Source organism: Lagopus muta, chromosome 23 (genome assembly GCF_023343835.1).
Source record: "Lagopus muta isolate bLagMut1 chromosome 23, bLagMut1 primary, whole genome shotgun sequence".
Classification (NCBI taxonomy): Eukaryota; Metazoa; Chordata; class Aves; order Galliformes; family Phasianidae; genus Lagopus; species Lagopus muta.
The window spans coordinates 4,360,681-4,378,504 of record NC_064455.1 but is presented as its reverse complement, the minus strand read 5'-3'; the positions used below and the strand labels follow the sequence as shown (position 1 = coordinate 4,378,504).

The following is a 17,824-nucleotide window of genomic DNA, read 5'->3' as shown; positions in this document are numbered from 1 at the left end:
GCCCAGTCCCATCTGCTGCTCAGGGTGCGTTTGGAGGCACCGCTGCACAGCACAGCTGAGACCCCACGCAGCGTTGGAGCTCCCCTGCACACAGCTTTGGGGTTGAGGGGCACCTCCTGTGCTGCTCTATGAGGCTGAGGTTCCCTCCACCATAAACACAGTGAAGCGCCCACCCCTTAAAACTGCTGCTTGCAAGAGCCGAGGGTCTCCTCCCCTGCACGTCCCTGCAGCTGAGCAATGGGACATCAGCCACAAACCACTGCTGTGGGGCCGTCCTGAGCCCCACGGCTCCCTGCACTCTGTGCTGACCAGGCTCTGCCTCTGCCATCACCATTCTGCTCCACAACAACGGCACCCACCCCGCTGCTCCTCCCATAGGAGCCCAACAGTGAGGACCCCCAGCCTCGTACCCCCCAGCCCCACGTGGATTGGGGGCCCTACACCCCTATGGGGCACCGCTCCCCCTCGGGGCTCACTGAGCACCTGGCTCTCAGTACCAACTTTTATTGCCGACATGCAGGAGGAGGTTCGATGCAGTACAAAAATAACATCTTTATACAAATTGTTTTTTTCTTTCTCTTTTTTTTTCTCTCCTTTTCCTTACAATAGGAACCTTTCCCCACAGCGTGCCACGCACCGCTCCCCAGCGCACCACTCGTGTCCTCCCCCCCCCTCCCCCCATTCCAGTCCACTGTAGCACAGCTGTGATCCCCCGGCGATGGCACTCCGTGTCACAGGCCCCAGAGTATTGCTTTGACTTTGGGAAATGGAAGAGAAACAGGGGGGAGAAGGGAAGGCAGTGGGGCAGGGGACAGATCTGTCAGCTCAATAAATAAGGCGAAGACTCGAAGCTACTGGCTCAGCTGGGGGCTGCGGCGAGGGGAGCAACGCCTGCTGCTCCAGCCATGAGCAGGCAGCAGCCCCACGAGGGGCAAGAGAAGGCAATGCTACACCTGAGCTGCTGCTCACCCCACAGGAGCACACAGAGCTCGGATGGATGATGGGGGGCAGCTCGTTCACATTATAACCCACGTATTAGATCTGTACCACAACCGACGTGTGAAAAGGCTAGGTCAGAATTAATGCAACTTTAACTGCACCTCGGATAAGCTACAGGAAAAAAATAAAGATTAAATCGTGTAATCTTAACGAAACTAAAAGAGCTGGGGAAAGGTGGGGGAGAGGGCGAAGGCCACGCAGGGCTGAGCGCCGTGCAGCCCCCAATCAACCATGGGCAGGGGGGGGGTCTGCACAGCCACGGCCTGCAGTGACAGCTGCCATCCCTGTGCCACCGAAGGGCTGCTGGTGATGGACTGCTGGGTGACGGGGGGCTGCTGGTCCTCCCAGCTACACAGCAGCACCCAGGGCAGTGCAGCAACAGCAGGGGGCACGGTGAGAACAGAAAGAGATTCGATGCAGATGGGGAGGGGGGGGGGGGGGTAGAAAGTGGGAGGCTTCAGGAAATTCTTTCTTTCAAGAAACCCGGATAAATCTAAGCTTATTCAAACCATATGGAGCGAATGCAGTCGGCCGACTCTCCATGCTACACAGCCGCAAACTCTCGTGCCAGCAAGCCAGCTTCACCCTGGGAGTCTCCATCCCCACGGGCTTTGCTCGGTCCAGAGAACAGCACGGTTAAAAAGACAAGAGAGGTAGATTACAGTCGTGATTAGAAGCAGATTAGTCACCTAGGCTTCGATTTAAAAAAACAGAGATTCCAGAAGACGCCGAGAGGCCGCTGCTTCCAAAAGGAGCTTCGTGAAAAGAAGTCTTCTCCGTCCAGAGCGCGTCCCCGAGCAGAGCTCAGAACTGCTACATGATTCTGCGCCGTGGGACACCGGTATTGCTGCTGGGCTGCAGTGTGGGAGCGGGCTGCAGGGCGCGCTCTGCTCCCAGAGGTGTGGAAGCTACTTCCGCAGGTAGCGCTGGGCCAGGATGGCCGCGTCCAGAGGGTTCATGGGCTGCGCGTCGTGGCCCAGGCGGCGCACGGGGGGGATGTTCCCAAACTGCCGCTTCTGCAGGAAGCTCTTGGCCTCGTGCAAAGTGTTCTTCTCCTCGGCCAGGAGCAGCTGCTGCCTCATGTAGTTCTCAAATTCGTACTGTGAGCATTCCTCCGTCACCTTCGCCTGCGGGAGAGGCGGCCGTCAGAGCGCAGCCCTGATCCCAGAGCGCAGCCCTGCACAGCTCTGAGCCCCTGTGGGTTGGTGGCACACACACAGAGCACCCAGCACACAGAGCACACAGAGCACAGCACACAGCACACAGCACACAGCACACAGCACACAGCACACAGCACACAGCACACAGCACACAGCACACAGAGCACAGCACACAGAGCACAGCACACAGAGCACAGCACACAGAGCACGGCACACACAGAGCACCCGGCACACACAGAGCACCCGGCACACACAGAGCACCCGGCACACAGAGCACCCGGCACACAGAGCACCCGGCACACAGAGCACCCGGCACACAGAGCACCCGGCACACACACACAGAGCACCCGGCACACACACACAGAGCACCCGGCACACACACACAGAGCACCCAGCACACACACACAGAGCACCCAGCACACACACACAGAGCACCCAGCACACAGAGCACCCAGCACACAGAGCACCCAGCACACAGAGCACCCAGCACACAGAGCACCCAGCACACAGAGCACCCAGCACACAGAGCACCCAGCACACAGAGCACCCAGCACACAGAGCACCCAGCACACAGAGCACCCAGCACACAGAGCACCCAGCACACAGAGCACCCAGCACACAGAGCACCCAGCACACACACACACAGAGCACACAGCACACAGAGCACACAGAGCACACACACACCAACACACCCACCAACCCACACACCCACACAGCACGCCAACACCCACCAACACACCATACACCCACATATCGACACAGCACCCAACACACACCAGCACCCAACACACACCAGCACCCAACACACACCAGCACCCAACACACACCAGCACCCAACACACAGCCAACACAGCACACCAACACACCACAACACACCAAAACACACACACCAGGACACCAACACAGCACCCAACACACCAACACAGCACCCAACACACCATACACCACCACACCAACCAACCCACACATCGACATAACACACCAACACCCAACACAGCACAACACCCACCAACACATCGACACAACACCCCACACACCAGCACCCCACACACCAGCACCCCACACACACCAGCACCCAACACAGCACACCAACACACCACAACACACAACACACCAACACACACCAACACAACACACACCAACACACTCAGGTACCTCCTGTGGGTGTTCAGGGTTGGCCACCTGGTCGTCGATATCTGGCACCACTTGCAAAGGGCCGCTCAGCGACGACATGGACTGCCTGCAGGGACAGTGCACCATCAGGAACCCGCTGTGCAGCCGTGCTACCTCCCCCCTCCCACCCCCAGGGTTTTGCTTCTTGTTTTTAGACAGGATGTGGAACTGACGCCTCTCATAGGTGGGAGAGAAAACAGCCGCGGCTCCAAAAATCACAGGCTGAGCAGCTGACTCAACAGGCAGAACAAGAACTTGGCCTGGTGTGCTGCAGAGCAGACAGGAGGTCACAGGGCTGGGGAGAGGGCTGCACAAATCACACACTGTCGGGATGAGTTGCTGCTGGAGCGTGCTGCTGGAACCTCTCTGGCTGTTGGTCTGTGCCAGTCCTGGCACCAGATTTATCCTTAAAAGGCCTCTCACCCTGCAGTGTAGTGTGCTCCTCTGCAGCAGTGTCTCCTGCTCTTCTCTTCTTGCAGACCTGCTTGCTTACACTTAGGGGCAGTGCAGAGCCCCTCACGAGACTACAGGAAGAGCCTAGATTTGGCTGCATGTACATGTGTGATATTCCTGACCACTCAGATTTAAGAGTCAAATATGGGGTGAGCTGGGGAGCACAGCAACAAAACTGTGCAACTCCACAGAGCGCGGGCTGTGTGACAGCATGGGCTGTGTGACAGCATGGGCTGTGTGACAGCATTGGGCTGTGTGACAGCATGGCTCTGATTGTGCTGGCTACACCCACCAGCAGCCCCCAGAGCTTCACACACAGGATGTAATGCTTTTCTGCAGCTCCCACAGCGCATCCTCTGGTGCTCCATGCTTGGCAGCAGCCTGCTGCCCACAGGTGCTGTAATGCAGCTCGAGGAGCGCATCCTCTGCAACGTACCAGGATGCTATGATGGAGCTGAGGGAATCCAGCACTTCAGAAGCTGTCAGGCGCTGCTGCGGATCCAAGACGAGCAGTTTTCGGATCAAGCACACAGTGTTCTCTGAGACCCGACCATCCCTGGGGAGAGAACGTGCGGTGAGGCCGGGTCTGAGGCGGGCAGCGCCAGCAGCAGGAGGCGTGGGGCAGAGCTATGAGAGCTCTGAGCCAAGAGAGGCAGGATCAACCCGGGGCTGCATCCCCAGCCCTGCAGCACGAAGCCTTCCTCGCTCTTACAGCACGTCCCAGCTCTGCTGATGCTTCCCAACCTGCGGCCTCTGCACTTGCAACCAGCTGTGAGCCTGGGGGGCTGGGGCTGAGCCCACCCATGGGGGAGGGGGCTGAAGGTGGTACTCACTCAGGGATGGTGTACTCGGCAGCCTTGATTTTGCGGAAGAGCTCCTGAGGTATGCTGTCATAGAAGGGGAACTGGCCATAGAGCATGGTGAAGAGCACGACGCCCAGGGCCCACATGTCGCTGGGTTTGCCACGGTACGGCCGACCTGCAGGGGGGCAGAGGAGGTGGAAGCACCAGGGTTGGTTACTCTGCAGCACGGGAGGATCACATCCTGGGCTGCTCCACCTTTGGAGGTGTTACACCCTCATGCAGCAGCACCTGGCACCTCTGGAAGGTGCCAACAGACAGAGCACAGCTGCCAACCCTTCCTCTCCCAGGAGGGCTTTCCACACACAACAGCTCTGATGCCATCACAGATGAGAACTCAGGCACCTTTTGCTGCACTGACACCCGGCAGCACTCCTGCAGGGAAGCTGCCCACCCAGCAGCCACGCAGCGCTGCTCAAACTGAGCACACAGCACATCAGCCAACAGAAGCCAGCGTGAGGCTCAGAGCTTGAACTCCAGTGCTGCACCGCAGCATAGGATGGAGGGAACGGCTTCCTCTGAGTCACGCAGTGAGTCACTGCTGCAGCATTTGTTATTTGTACTAATTATTCTCCGCTTTATACGCTCAAAAAAAGGCACCTCTCCCTCCTCCCCCAGCTTTTCCTGCGGTGACATTTCGGCAGCCATAAAACAAGCCATCTCTTTGCAGAAGACAGCTTCTCCCAGCAACTAAAACAATGATTAATTCTCCAGGCCTTTCAGTTTCTCCTTGCCCAGGAGTATTAGCAACACAGACAGAGGGATGCTCAGATTCTGCAGATGGTGAAGCCTGAGATGTCCCCAAGTAACTTCTGCCTTCAGAGGGAATTTGCAGACTGAGCCACTTTGGGGCAGTTTTGAGGGACACAGGAGCCCCACAGCAATTGCACAGAGGCCATTCAAAGCACCAGCACAAGCCATCAGATGCAGCCTGGCTGCTGACAGCAGGCCAGCAGGGCTGCGTGGTACCCCAGGCTGGCAGGAAGGAGCAGCTCTGTGCACCCTTCAGACACCCTCCAGCTGAGCAGCAACCTCTCCAAACTCCTGCAAAGCAGTTGGCTTGCATCACCCATCTGGTTCCAGGGGCCTCAGGATATCCTGCAGAACAGGAAAGGTCTGCAAAAAGCATGAATTCCATCTCCCTGTCAGCCTCTGCCTCCCTTCCTGGCCTAGGAGGAGAAGGGAAGCAGCCTCAGACCTGCCTGGCAGATGGTGATGGAAGAGCTCAGTTGCGTTGGCTTCTGCTGCCTGTAAACCTGAGTGTGAATTTACTGGGGTGGCCTACTGGGCCTTGCACACTGAGCAGAAAAGACCAGCTCCCTCTGAGGGTATCTCTATATAGGACTGCTTGGGAGGCTGCAGACTGGTAAGGGATGACTCAGATCTTCTGCAGAGGTGCTCTCAGTGCTCAAGAGAAAGAATGGCAGGCATTCTGTGAGGGCAGCTGCCCTGCACTGCAGACTGGTACAGGAATGCTGGCTGCTGGTGTTCAGGTTTTAGGCAGTTTCCCATCCTAACATGTGAGGCTCTACAGACAGACAGCTCCAAACAAAAGCAATTCTATCTGCAGTCAGTGGGAAGACTCCACAATGTGAGCTAATGCTTAGTAACCAGAGTCTACATGGAGAGAAACTTCTAACACGTGGCCCCAGCTGTAAACGCAGCCACCAACACCACAGGTCAGCTCAGCTGGATGAGAGCAAACCCAGAAGCCCAGTGCCTGCTTGAGCCACTGCTCAGCTACAGGCAGCACACAGCCAGCAGGGCAGATCTCACTGCCTACAGAACCTGCTGCAGCAGCTGAACAGGAACCCCATCTGCTGCTGGAAGTTCCAGGCACTGAAAACAGTTAAATGCCATCAGGGAAAGCTGCTTTCCCTCTCCTGAGGAGCAGACAAGCTGCAGGCCAAGGACAACTGCTGCCCTGATCATTTCATTTTTAAGCAACTCCTCGCAGTCAGCCCAGCAGCTGCCCACAGGGTCAGCAGATCCCTGCAGGGAACACGGAGCTGCTGCAGCACCTGCAGCTCAGGGATCAGCTGCCCTCACAGCAGGGTGAAGAGCCACAGAAAGCAGAAGATGCGTTAAAGCAGGGCTGTGAAAGCGGCAGCACGAAGGACACGACGCCTACCGCTGAGCACATCGGGGCTGATGTAGGCAGGGCTCCCCCGCTGGTCCTTCAGAAGGTCATCCTCACTCACCAGGTGCTTCCCCAGGCAGAAGTTGGTTATGGTTATCCGATGAGTCCTGGGAAGAAGCAGAGGGATGGGTGAACAAGGAGCACGTGTGATGGGCCCCAGGAAGCCTCCTACACTGTGAGCGTGGGGTTGGCAGCAGCAGATAATGTGATTTTCAAGGGAAGGTGAACTCGTTCTGGGATGACCACCACGTTTCAACTTCCATGTCACTCAGTTTGGCTCCTAATGCACAACTCACTGGACTGAGCAGAAAAGCTGCCTTCTTGAAAAAGACACTGACTTCTGTGTTCTTGAGCAATATCACACCATGGGAATCGACAAGCATGAATGAAGTCAGTCAAAATACCCAAGAAGCACTCCCAACAAATCTAACAGACAAGTGAAATAAAACCAAGTGTGGGTTGCCAACAGAGAGCTGATTATTAAGGCGGACAGACTTGTTCCAGGAGTGCAAGAAGTCAGAAGAGCTCCCTGGCTGAACAGCAACGTGGCATTTGGGAAAGGCTGACTTAGAAGACTGACTGTTCTGAAGGGCACTGAAGTGTTCAGGGCTGCTTCCTTTCTTGCAGTCCCTCAGATGTGACCTTCTCCCACCCTTCCAGACCGCTCACTGCTTCACAGCCTGCAGCTCTTCCTCACCACAGCTGATGTGCAGCTCTGCCTGCAGGTATCTGCACTGCATGCTCTGCCTGCAGCAGGAGGGCAGCTCTGCAGGGATCCTTTATGCAGCACCCTTTACCTGCCTGCTCCTAGCAAGGAGGCATCAAACAAGCAAGCAGAAGAGATTTTTCTTGAAGTATAGTAGCTATATAAAAAAAAATCTCAGTGTGGAAGCAACCCCACAAACCATCACCTGCTGTGCGTGGGGTGGGGAGAGCAATGAGTTCAACCTCGGTAGGCAAAACCTGCTTGCTTTCAAACAGTATTAGGGAGGAGAAAAAGAGCAAAGCAAGCTGCAAACAGGATCCACTTGCTTCCTACAGACTGGGAGCCTGAGGACCCAAAGCCTTCCAAGCTTTTATTCATTCCACAGTTAAAAAAAAAAAGAAGACAGTGCGAAAAGAGGGATTCCACTCATTCCTAAGGCGAGTGCAAAATATTTAGCCAGTAATGTAATGCTGAAGGATACAGCAACGTATCTGAACTGGAACCAGCTTGCCAGCTGAGCAACTGCACAAATAAGAGACACAAAGCTGCAAGGAGCAGCCAGCAGTGCAGCCCAGCCTGGCCGCATCCTGCTGGCACTGTGGCTGTGTCCCATGGGTGCATCGCTGTGCTGTGCTGAGCCTTGCACCAAGCAGCTGATGGGAACAAGGAAGCCACTTCAAGAGCACGTCCAGACAGAAGAACTTTGTTTAGATAAGTAAATATTTTGCTGCTAGCAAAAACACAGCAGCAGAGCAGCCAGAGGTTGAACAGCGCTGTGATTATAGGGCAGACTGCAGCGCTGGGAATTCCTGCAGCACAATGGGAAGTGAATGACACCAACAGAACCATCTCACATGTTTCAGTTCCTTCTTTTTTGTAAGAACCATTTCCCTCACAGGTTTCTGGATCACTACCAAACCTGGCTTTCAGAAGCCAGAATCCAGCAGGAAATGCTGACAAGAGGTCACCAAGTGTTACACAGACAGAACTGCCTGCATCAGGCTCGATTCATTGCTGGAGATTAGCTTATCTAACTCTGAACTGGATCTGCATTTTCCTGCAGCTCCTTTCCAAGCCCCTCAGCCTTCTCACAGCACGCTCTCAATCTGCAATGCCTCCAGCTCTGTTCCTACAAAACATCTGCTTCAGGGTAGGAACCACAAAGGGGCTCTCCAGCACACTTACCTTTTGTTTAGCACCATGTTTCCTAGTTTCAAGTCTCTGTGCACAATATTTTTCTGAAAAATACATAATTGTGTAACATGAGCAAAGGCATTTCGGTCTGAATTTGATGCTTACATAAAAGCACTCAGCATTTTTTTTATTATTATTATTTGAAATGAGGCTGTCTTCTTTCTCAGAGTACAAAAATACAGGTGGGGAACACTCACCTTCTCAGGCAATTTCTCCTAGATGTAAAGGAAGGCAGAGCTCTAATATACAGCAGAACACTGAGTGACAGCTATGTTAAAATAACCACAACACCTGAAGTCGTCCCAGTATAAAAGCATGACACCAAGAAGCCTGGAACACCCAGGCTTAAAGGTGGAAGCTCCTTTCCATAGGGTCAAACAGCAGCAGAATCTATTCTTGCTGCAGGAACTCACAGTAGATAGATGGAAAACTCAACCTGAGCTTTTAGCTCAGCAGAAGCAATTCTTACAGTCAGATGCATCGTGCTTCCAAGGGAAACAGCCTGAAGTGCCTCCTGCAGCCCATCAGCCTCTGCTCTCCTCCTCAACCACCACCTTTCTGGGATCACAGCTCACCTGAGCTGCCCTGGGCCCAGCTGGCCCTTCTCCATGCTACATCATCACTGAAAACCAAAGGAGAGGGGAAGCTCCCATGGCCTGGGGCCTGAGGGCAGACACAGAAGGCAGCCACTGACACACAGCTCCATCCTTTCCAACCTTCCCATCACCCACAAGAGGAAGTTTTAAGATACCTAACATGGGAAAAGCAAGTCTTCCAGCCCTGAAAGGGAAAGCTCTCACCTTATGTAATGCTTCCACCACTCGTACCACATCATAAAATATCACGACCGTCTCTCGCTCGCTGAGCCTCTTCTCCTTAATGACGTAGTGCTGCAGATTGATCAGATCTGCTGTTTTGTCACTGAAATCATGAGCACAGAGGCAGTCTAACACGAGGCAAATGCGCTTCTTCATTTTTCTGACCATTCTGTTGGCTTCCAGATCTTCTATAATTTCGCAAGCTCGGTCCTGCAGGGAGGCAAACACATGAGCAATGGTTCAGGCAGCTATCAGAGCACCAGAAAATAAATACAGGCTGATCCCAGAATAAGTGGAAGCAATTACAGGGCTTGATCTTGGTCCCAAGTGGGGATTTCAGAGAGATGATGCATGATCTCTGCTTGGAGAAGCCAGAGAAAGTCTGTGCTCTTTGCTCACATGTGTACAGCAGTACTGACAGCGAGACACACAGCTTCAGGTAAAACCTAAACAAAGCCTGTGGCAGCTCAGACTGAACACTCTGGATCATTAATAAGCAGAAAAATTAGCATAACCCTCGTAACACTAAGCAGGACACAACCAAATTCCACGTTTCCTTTATTTAAGATACAGCACAGACAGCCTGGAGTGAAAAGTCTGTTGGCAAAACGTAACCAGCACGCAAAGCAACACCAGCATCCCAGTGGTAACTCCAATCCATGAGCAGCCCTGAAGGTGGTAGCAGCACGTTCACTCACTGGGGATGCTGACCAGCACATCCAGTGGTTCATTCTAACACACCAAAACAGCTCCTTGGCACCTTACTCCTTCTTACCAGCCATCATAAAGCAGCAGAGAGACCAGAAAACACAACCTCCGTTCTGAAGGGCGCTCTGTGAGCACGAGTTAATTTGCAGGGAGTTAATAAAGCAGGGAGGCAGCCCATAAATGTCATCACACCAGGCTGACAGGCTCCAGGTGCACTATGACAGCAGTCACTGTCAAACCCTGAGTATCAGAGGGCGTGCTGAGCACCTCCAGCTGTCCTCACACTTCCCAAATCCCAACCCTGTTATGTCACACTTCACAGCCCAAAGGCCCTGCCACAAACGTGCTTGTTTGAAGCAGCGCTGAGGAACCTCGGTGTGCTGGGAACTCTGTGCACCACAAGAGGGTCAGCACCAACTGCACAACACACAAAAGCAGCTCGAGGCAGCAGCAATGACCAGCACTGCCCTGAGCTGCACAGTGACCAGCTGTACCTGGAAGAGCCCATGGTGATGAACCACTCCTTCCTGATTGTGGAGCAGGGAAAGGAGAGAATACTCCGTGTGCAGCAGCATCTTGCCCTGTCGTTCTTCCTGTGTTTCTATTCCTTTATCCCCCCTTTCTTCTAAGGTGAGAATCTTCAGGGAAAGGGAAAAAAAGACTTTTACAACTCCCAGCAGAAAAATAAAAAAGAAACACCCCCAAAGCTCTCTCACATTTCAAGTAATCACGTGGATACTTAACATTGGGTGTAATTACACTGGTATCTGTGCACTTGAGACAAGCCTGTCTGAATTAAGAGCTGCACAGAACGCATAGCATGAGCCTGAATAACACAAAAGAGGCTCATGTGGTTTCTGCCAATACCCCAAGAGGTCCTTCCTGCTTTGGTGCAGCACAGGAGACCATTGGGAGAGCACTGCAGAGCCCCAGCTCAGAGCTAAACCTGAGCCCAGAGCAATGCCTGCAGAGCTGCCCTGCTGAGGGTTTCAGCAGCCAATTCCCTCTGCTCAGCCTGCACCACATTGCACCAAGCACTGTCATGGGAGCAAGAGTCAGAGAAGAGCTGGAGCCCCTGCACTTTGCTTACCTTTAGCTGATAGAAGTCATCTGTCCCATCCTTCCTCGCCAAACACTGAACAATACTTGGCACAGGGGAGTTACCTAAACGTGGACCTAACAGCACAAAGCAAAAACAGACTTGTTTTCCTCAAGCAGCAATGACTAATTCAGGGTTACATCAGTATCCAAGTGTCACACAGTTTACGTTAGCTTAAATCAAGCTCCTTTTTCTCAGGACACCAAGAGTCCTTCTGCAAACCATGATCTAAAGACAACAATGAAACCACTGTGGACAGTGCTTTAAGTTGTCAACTGCAGAACCATTAAGCAAAGAAGAAAAGTCACACATAGCACAGCTATGCTGTGGAATTCCCATTTCTGCATGCCTGAACCGTACGACTTTTACATCATACACCAACAACACCCCTGGCAACTGCTGCTACCACTCCTCCCAGCCCAACCACCAGCTCTGCAGGAGCTCTCAGGCACATGCATCACTCCATGCTGCAAGTTAAAATGAACAGAGGACACTGTGTCAACTCAGCTAGCTGATTGCTGCTGGTTTCCAGCTGAAAATCCATCATTTTTTAGCACGTGGTGCAACTAGTTCCAACCCAGCAACTGCTCTAGCAGCTCTCAAAGCCAGCAGAGCAGCCTTGCCCAGGCATACATCCCCTGTAACAGCCACTGTGTTCTTGAGCTGCCTGAGAGCACGTTTCAGGCAAACTGGGTTAAACCCATCCCCAGAGCTCTGACCAAAAAGCTTCCTGAAGTTGCTTTTAAACAAACTTTAAGAATGTAGTTTAATAAAGCAAAAAAAAAAAAAATTAGGAGCAAGGGTTCAAGTTTATCTTCAAAGACAGGCGTGCCTTGCTGTGCTGGTGCCACACGGGTCCCTGCCTGACTGCCTACAGAAGCCCCATGACTGCTGCCCTGTGATGCCAAGGGAGCTGCCCAGCTGTGAGGCACCAAGTTACAGCTCTGCTTTGCCTTCTGCTTTCAGTTTTGCCATCAGCAGCAATCAGCTGAAAACGAAAGATGAAGAAAACCCCCTCTGCTTACCCAGTATGAAAGGGCCTGCTCTCTTGGCATTATTTCCAGAGATCCCTGTACAAAGAGCTTTTGCCTTAGTGGATGTTTCCCCAGCTCCTCTGTCTGATGCTCGCCGCTTCATCCTTGGCTCTTGGAGGAGAGAAAAGATCACAGTTTGATGAGCGACTGAGTTCATTTCCTTCTGCTATCCCTTATTTCACATGGCTTTTTGCTTACTGATGTGCTGCCCTGCCTACTCATCCTTCTGCACAGGAAACAAACAAAACAAACCAAAAAAAACCCCAGCAACCAACCAACACGGCTCATTTACTGATAGGGCTGGAGGCTGGATGCACGCTGAAGGTACAAATCAGCTCCGTTATTCAAAGCAACTTCTCCTAGAACAGAGGTTTGAGACGTAGTGGGAATAAGTGAAAACAACGAGAGCTGGCTCGACAGCAAAACCCAGGTCTGTCAATTCACACATTCCAAACCAATGCTGCAGTTCCCCTTCGCATGGGTGCCTCCTTCTGATTCAACCCAGGGAGTTCTGTGCATTCATTCTCAGAGAGGTGGGGGGAGAGGAGGAACTGAGCCCAGATTCATTTCCTTCCCCTGAGCAAAGTCCCAGCCAAGCCCTGCTGAGCTCCCTACAAGCTCACTGCCGACCAAATATTTTGCCTCACACTTGGTTAAAAAAAGTCCCTGAGTTTCACCAAGGAAGAGAGTGACAAATCACCACAATGAGGGAAGCCGGGCCGTTCGCCCTCCGGCAGCTCCACCCTTTGTGTGCACACAGCAGTGATCTCATCACATCAATTAGGGAGCAGCATCTGTCACCAAGGTCAGAGATAGCAGCCAAGATAAGGTGAGAAATCCTCCAGCGGATTTACAGCCCCGTGCTGTTGGTTCCACCACAAGTTTGGATCTTTGAGCAAGAAATCTCCTCCCTGCTCCCCATCACCCCCAGCCCGGTGCTCCACACAGCCCTGTGAGAATTTCAAGCTACAGCAGGGCAGATTCAGGCTGGATGTGAGGAAGTATTACTGCTCAGAAAGGGTGGTCAGGCACTGCAATGGATGCCCAGGGAGGTGGTGGAGTCACCAAGCCTGGGGGTGTTGAAGGAAAGGCTGGATGTGGTGTTGAGGGACATGGTTTAGTGGGAGCTGTTGGTAACAGCTGAACGGTTGGACTGGATGAGCTTTGAGGTCTTTTCCAACCTTGGTGATTCTATGATTCTCTGATCCTCTGCTCTCTGCTGGCAACGTGTGAGTAAGATTTCCACTGGAGAAACCCCACTGCACAGAAACTCTGAGATAAGGAGTGTTGTGCAACGGGAGCCGGGTAGGAAGCTCTGGTGCAAACAGTGTTAGGGTAAACAAAATAATTGGAGGACTCACGTCGTTCAGCATCAACTGTGTCTTCACTCTTCTCCCAAACTAGGTTTTCCAGCGTCTCAGCAGACAGGAGTCCTCACCTCGGAGAAGCCTGGCTGGTTGGAAGGTCGAGGGCTCTGCAACATGGAATGAGATGCACCTGATGCTGTGGGCACAGCTGTGCTCCTGTATCGCCCTCCCTGCCTGCAGGAGGGACAGAGCTGCTGTGACAGAGCCCTCACTGCTGGGAGGAATTGCTAAACCACCACAGGAGCTGATTCTTAAAGTTTGGACTTGAACAGAATAACGTTGGGAAAAGGCTGAGAACAATACATTGAGTTTTACAAATCCTCACTGCAAGTGGGTTCCCCTTCACAACCAATGGTCAGCATTACCTACCAGCTCACACCGTCCCACCAAAAGGATAAATTTAGGACTGAAATCTGATGCTCCAGAACCAGGTCTACACCATCTACACCCCCCCCAGCCCACAGAACCCAAAGGGCTCCGGGGGTCCCAGCAGGCACAGAGCACACAGAGTGCTTTCAGTGAAGGTCATGGGGCAAAGGAAGAGCACTGGGGCAGCTGCTGTGAGAGAGCAGAGCTGTTCCCTTTCCTGCACGTTGTGTAATCCTGATTAGAGCAGGGAAACTGGTCAAAGGGCCACGGCTTCATTGTGCAAGATCCTGCTGTGCTGCAGCAGGCTGGTGTGAGGCTGGAAGGAGTGCTCAGAGCCAGGGTGGAAGGCACTGGATGCAGAAGCCACAAATGCAGAGCAGGAGGTTCCCAGCTGCTGCTTTCTGCCCACAAATCCATCTCATCCTGAGCTGCACTGATACGAAGCTCTCACTTCAAGGGGCTCCCCTGCCTGAAACACGTGCTACACAAAGCTGGTGCTGCACAGACACAAACTGCATCCTGCAAGAAGCAGCTCCACACAAGTCCAGGCTCAGGATTGCTCCAGGCTGTGAGTGGAGACACCTCAGGGCAGGAGCAGCACGCTGGGACCCAGCTGCCCATTGCCCCACAGCTCCAAGCACAGCAAGGGATCACAGCATGCTGAATTCCCCCTCAGACACGATGAGCACAGAGCAAACAGGCAGCACCAATCCTGCTGCAACGGAGTGATCCCAACACAGAGATGTGCTGCATGGAGGAGCAGCTCTGTGCCCATGGCAGCCTCACACTGCTGGGCTTTCCCAGCTCTCACCACTGCAAAAAACAAAACAAACCCAACCCATTTCAACCCCAGCAAAATCCATCTCAACACAGCATATCCAAAAGTCCACCAAAGAGCCAGAAGGAGATCCCTCCCAGCAGCACCATGGATGCTCACATGGTGGTTCCCCAACCTCCCCCAGTGCAGGAACTGCTCACAGCCCCGCTCCACCATCTGTGACACCAGCAGGCTCAGACAGTGAGGCTGCAACAGGAACACAGGAATTCATCAATGACTTCTGGTGCAGTGCAAGCATCAAAACCTTACTGGGGAAGTGCATTTAGAGCTTCCTACCGCATCGTGACTTCGATAGAACTGTTAATCAAATGAATTTTAGAGGTCCAGATCTCATGTCTTTTCATTAGGTAGCTTAAGGAAATTGTCTAATTCCTGAACTGCCACGCAATGTTCCAGCGCCCAGCACAGCAACAAAGGAAAGCAAGTGGAGGAGGGCTGCCCTGTGCATCTCAGAGCAAGGAACAAGCAGGTCCTGCAGTCCTCCGTTAATAGCAGGAGCTGAAAAAATAGTACCTTTGGGGTGTGAACAGGATTACTCAGCACCGCAGAAACTAGTTAAGGAACTGGAACAGCTGACACAACCTCAGCCGTGCTTTCTGCTGCTTTATCTCACAGGGGCACAAAGTGGGTTTGTCTGTGCTTACAACTTCTGGGGTGATGAGGGAATGCCAAAGGCCGTGGAGCAGTGCTACCGAGGAGCTGATCTCTGCAAGGAAGGAAATGGGGTGACAGAGGGGAGATGGGACAGAGCTGGGGCAGTGGCAGATAACAGAGCCCAGCAGCGTCTGCTGGACAGCTTTGGGTTTTTTGGGAGCCTAACACTGCAACATTTGGTACAGAGCCGGAAAGAACACCCAAAGCGATGGAAGTTTAGCAGTTCTGCAATAGGAATACAAAGAATTAAAGAAAAAAATCCTCTGGATGACTCAGAGCCAGCAGTACAACCAAACCGTGTGCTGTGCCGTGAGCCCTTCCGGGAAGAGCCGCCTTCTCCAGAGCACACAGCAGCCCTGAGTCACTGATTTCTTGGAAATCCAGAGCCCAGTGAGCTCCTTCCCCCTGCACCAAGTGAGCTCCAGGGAGGCACAGAGCTGGACTCACTGCACCCCAACCACAGCACTCAGAGCCCCGGGCGCAGGCAGCGCTGGGGACGCACCACCACCCTGCAGTGCCACTTCCATGGGCAGAACCGCACAGGGAGAGGAAATCCCTTCCCAGCCCCAGCAGGGAGTTCCAAAGCGCAGGATTCCAGTGCCGTGACCACGAGCTGGCAGCAGGCTGGGCTGCTCCAAACCCTTCTGATGCATCAACACGAGGGCTCGCCAAGGACTCACGGCTGGGAGTTCCCTGCTGGGTTACACAAACACCGATTCCAGCTTCATCCCTTCACCCAGCAGCACGGCCACGTCCCTGTGCAGCCCCACGTCCTGGGTGCAGGGGGGGGAGGCGTGTTGCTCTGGGGATTATTTTCGTTTACAGCTGACGTTGCTAGGTGCACGGCCATCCATCAGCACAGCAGGACTTTCCTCACACACACACACACACACCAGCGTGTGACTCACACGTGCTGACACTTTTACAGCAAGGTGTGGCTGCTGCTTACAATGCCCCACTCATCAGCCCCAACGAGATAGGGAGAAACACAGACGTCATCCACACGGGTGAATCCTAGCACCACGTGAACGTTACTATTGCTTGCAGTGTGGAAGTACATTGATGGATGGTGTAAGTCAAAAAAAAAGAGGAAAAAAAAAGCACGTTGGTAACCAAACTGGGCTATTTCATATCGAAAGTGACAGCAGCCGGAGAGCAGCCGGGCACGATCCCAATCCGAATGAGAGCAGTGCAGGAATGCAGAGCAGCACTGAGCCTCTAAATTCAGCGCTCAGCTCCGCAGGCTGAGCACAGCTCGGGCAGAACCTGCAGGGCTGTCCTTCAATGGCTGCATTAAGTGCCTACAGGGCACCTCTGGGAGGCTTCAGGAGGAGATGATTCTGTAATGCCCCGGGGATTAGAAGCAGCCCCTCCTGGAAGCAGTAATGAGCTCTGAGGTCTTTTCCAACCTTAACGATTCTGCGATCTGGCTTTCGCACACTGCCTGCCGCTGCTGCGCGGAGCTTTCACAGGGACCGACAGCTCAGCCAGGAGACGGGCAGCGCTAAGGGACACTGAGCTGCAAGAGCTGCTGGAAAACGGTCGAGAAAAGGTTTCGATAGCAAGAAAAAGTCACCGCAGCACTGAGCGCAACCACGGCGCGGGGCTCAGGCGGCTCTGAGACCCCCGGGCCGCCCTCCAAGCGGAGCCGCACAGCGGCACGGAGCTGCGGAACGGCCGTGCGGAGCTGCGACGAGCCCCTATGGAGCCGATCGCACCGCCGGCCCCACCCGCACCGGCAGACCCAGACCCAGACCCGGGGCTGTGACCCCCGCCCCACGCTTCTCCTCCGGCCTCGCAGCGGAGCCGCCGTGCCCACGCGCCGTTCCCGGTCCATGCCCCAAACGATACCGCCGGGCCGCTCATCCCCCTCACGCAGCCGCCGCGCGACCCCGCGCCCGCCCCACCACTCACCCATGGCCCCGGGGCCGGCGCGGCCGCTCCCCGCAGCCCCGCGCGGCCTCCGCTCCGCTCCGCGGCGGCCACCTGACAGCGGAAGTGACGCACGGCCCGGCCCGGCCCCGCCCCAACCGCGTCGCTCCGCCTCCTGGCTGCCGGACCGCCTCCACGCAGGAACGGCGGCGCTGATTGGGCAGCGGGGCAGAAGCCGGCCGTGATTGGCAGCGACGAAGGCCTCATGGGAGGCGAGTCCTGATTGGCTGTTGCGCGGAGGCGAGAAGTGGAGATTGATTGGCCGATGCGCAATGACTCTCTCCGCTGATTGGCGCCTGCTCTGCCGGCGGATTGGTGGG

At 54.1% G+C, this 17,824-nt stretch overlaps 1 protein-coding gene across 1 annotated transcript; it reads right to left on the bottom strand.

Annotated features, from left to right (window-relative positions):
* Nucleotides 1-488: 488 nt before the first annotated feature.
* Nucleotides 489-17,590, bottom strand: STK40 (serine/threonine kinase 40). Its single transcript, XM_048968893.1, has 12 exons — nucleotides 17,487-17,590; nucleotides 13,706-13,818; nucleotides 12,336-12,455; nucleotides 11,302-11,387; nucleotides 10,706-10,849; nucleotides 9,486-9,713; nucleotides 8,677-8,729; nucleotides 6,777-6,892; nucleotides 4,619-4,763; nucleotides 4,222-4,341; nucleotides 3,315-3,399; nucleotides 489-2,126 (listed from the first exon to the last, which is right to left on the bottom strand). The coding sequence occupies exons 3-12, from the start codon at nucleotides 12,445-12,447 to the stop codon at nucleotides 1,908-1,910; spliced, it is 1,308 nt and encodes a 435-aa protein (XP_048824850.1). The 5' UTR covers nucleotides 12,448-12,455; nucleotides 13,706-13,818; nucleotides 17,487-17,590; the 3' UTR covers nucleotides 489-1,907.
* Nucleotides 17,591-17,824: the final 234 nt, after the last annotated feature.

Bases quoted from the DNA above. Each gene is read 5' to 3' on its own strand.
- STK40 (XM_048968893.1), bottom strand. From the start codon at position 12,447: ATGAAGCGGCGAGCATCAGACAGAGGAGCTGGGGAAACATCCACTAAG. The intron at 3,400-4,221 runs GTACGTTGCAGA...CTGTCCCTGCAG, and splicing joins AGCTCCATCATAGCATCCTG to GCAGTCCATGTCGTCGCTGA. The intron at 2,127-3,314 runs GTACCTGAGTGT...CCTCTCCCGCAG, and splicing joins ACCCTGAACACCCACAGGAG to GCGAAGGTGACGGAGGAATG.